The sequence below is a fragment of the Hyperoodon ampullatus genome (assembly GCF_949752795.1).
Source record: "Hyperoodon ampullatus genome assembly, chromosome: 6".
Taxonomy (NCBI): domain Eukaryota; kingdom Metazoa; phylum Chordata; class Mammalia; order Artiodactyla; family Ziphiidae; genus Hyperoodon; species Hyperoodon ampullatus.
In genome coordinates this window covers 41,844,156-41,846,052 of record NC_136919.1, presented here as the reverse complement: position 1 = coordinate 41,846,052, position 1,897 = coordinate 41,844,156, and the positions used below count along the sequence as shown (strand labels likewise).

Genomic DNA, 1,897 nt, shown 5'->3' with positions numbered 1-1,897 from the left:
GTCTGGAACCCGGAATGGGGGCAGGGGAGGATGTCCAAAAAGTCCTGCTCTGGAGAGGAGGCGAGGGTCGTGCCAAGAGTCAAGGCGGCGAGACCGGCTAGGCAGAAACCACCTAGAAAACGTTTTGGAAAATACCCCCGACCACCCCTCTGTTCCCGAGCCACAGGTGCCCCGGCGCCGACCCTCCCGTGGCCGACGGCGGGGGGGGCGCGAGTGTTAAAAGAGCAGCGGGAGCAGCAGCAGCAGCAAGATGGAGGCGAGCGGGGTCCAGGCGCCTCGGGGCGCCGAGCGGCAGCCGCTGCTGCTGCTCCTGCGCCCGGACCCGTAGGGCAGGTCCCCGCGGCCGCCCGCCGCAGCAGCGCCGCCGCCCGGGCGCGGAGGGTGCGGGACGCCGTCGTCGTCGTCCAGCGGCTGCTCGCCGCCCGCGCCCCCAGCGCGCTGCTCATCGTCGTACTCCTCGTCGTAGTAGTCGTCCAGGCCCCCGTCCGAGCCGCTGCTGCCCGGGCCGTTGCCCAGCTCGGCGCCGAAGCACAGGCGGGCCATGTTCTCTTTGACCGACTCGCAGATGGGCCGCTCCAGGCCGTCGCACACACAGTCGTTGAGCAGCGCCGCCTTGGGCACGGCCAGCATGTCCTCGATGACCGTGCGGCACTCGTCGGTGCAGCGCAGCCCGTTGAAGAGCTTCCCGCAGTAGGTCAGGTAGCGGCTGAGCGCCAGGTTGCAGCGGCTGTCGCGGTCGCAGCGCCGCCGGGCCTCGGTGCAGCCCATGACCCCGCCCGCGCCCGGGCCGCCCGCGCCGCCGCCGCTCGTCCGGGGCAGGCACGGCTCAATGGCGCGCTTGGTGGACTTGCAGTTCTCGTCTTGCGCGCAGTCACAGTCCTCCAAGGCGGGCCCGCGGCGCGTGTGGTTGAGCTGAATAAGGGCCGAGATGCAGTGGCTCGGGCAGCGCCAGCGCGACGAGAAGGACGCGGCCGAGGCCGGGAAGGCGGCGGCGGCGGCGGCCCCCGGCGTGTCGCCCCCGCTGCGCTGCGCCAACACCGGCGCGCACGCCTCGGCGTATTGGTTGTAGGCGTAGCTGCACTCCGGCTCCCCCTGGCACTGCAGCAGCGCCTGCCAGCAGATGAGGCGGCGGCCGTGCGCCAGCCCGGAGCCCCGCGGCGCCGAGCCCAGCAGCTGCAGCAGCGCCATCAGGCACAGCCAGACGCCCGGCACGGTCCCCCCGCGGGCCCCGCCGCCGCCGCCCAGCAGCCCTGCCACCATCGCGGGCAGCGGCGGCCGCCGGGCGAGGAGCGGAAAGGACACGAGGCGCGGGGAGCGGCGGACGCGGAGCCGGCGGAAAAGTTTGCCCCAGTCCTGCCAACTTCTTGCATGAGTGTTTTCATAAATCCATGCGCGCCGCTGGCTGGTGCCCCGCTGCTTGCAGAAGGTCGGCTCTCGCTGGGACTGCAGGGGCTTCCTAGAAGTGCAAGGCCGCGGAGAACCCCTCCGGTCGGCCCCCAGCAGTGGCGGGAGGCGCTCACTGCCGCCCCGGGGGGCTGCGGGCCGCGGGGTCGCGGCGGGGCTGCGGGACCGCGCGGCGCCGTGGGTGCATTTTGCTCCGCGCCTGCAGATCCGTTGTGCGGCCGCGGCGGCTCCTTCCTCCCAGGCTCAGCGCCGCGCCGCCGCCGCCGCCGCGGGCTCTCGCATCGCGCCGCTTCCTGGCTCGCGTCCCGGCGCTGCCCGCCTTCCCGCGGCCCGGCCGCCCGCGTCCCCTCCCCCTCCGCCCGCTGCGACCCCGGCCTCGGCCGAGCTCCAGGGAGCTCTTTTCGGGCGGCGCGGGGAGAACGGGAAACTCGGCGCGGCCGGAGAGCGGCTCCCGGGCTTCCCTCGGCGGCGGCTTCTCGGGTGACAAGGAGCC

At 74.0% G+C, this 1,897-nt stretch overlaps 1 protein-coding gene across 1 annotated transcript; it reads right to left on the bottom strand.

The window, feature by feature from the left end:
- Positions 1-216: 216 nt before the first annotated feature.
- On the bottom strand, positions 217-1,325 carry GAS1 (growth arrest specific 1; the record flags this gene model as incomplete). The annotated part of the gene is made up of 1 exon (XM_079707258.1): positions 217-1,325. Exon 1 carries the CDS (start codon positions 1,258-1,260, stop codon positions 217-219), a length of 1,044 nt encoding a protein of 347 aa, XP_079563384.1. The 5' UTR covers positions 1,261-1,325.
- Positions 1,326-1,897: the final 572 nt, after the last annotated feature.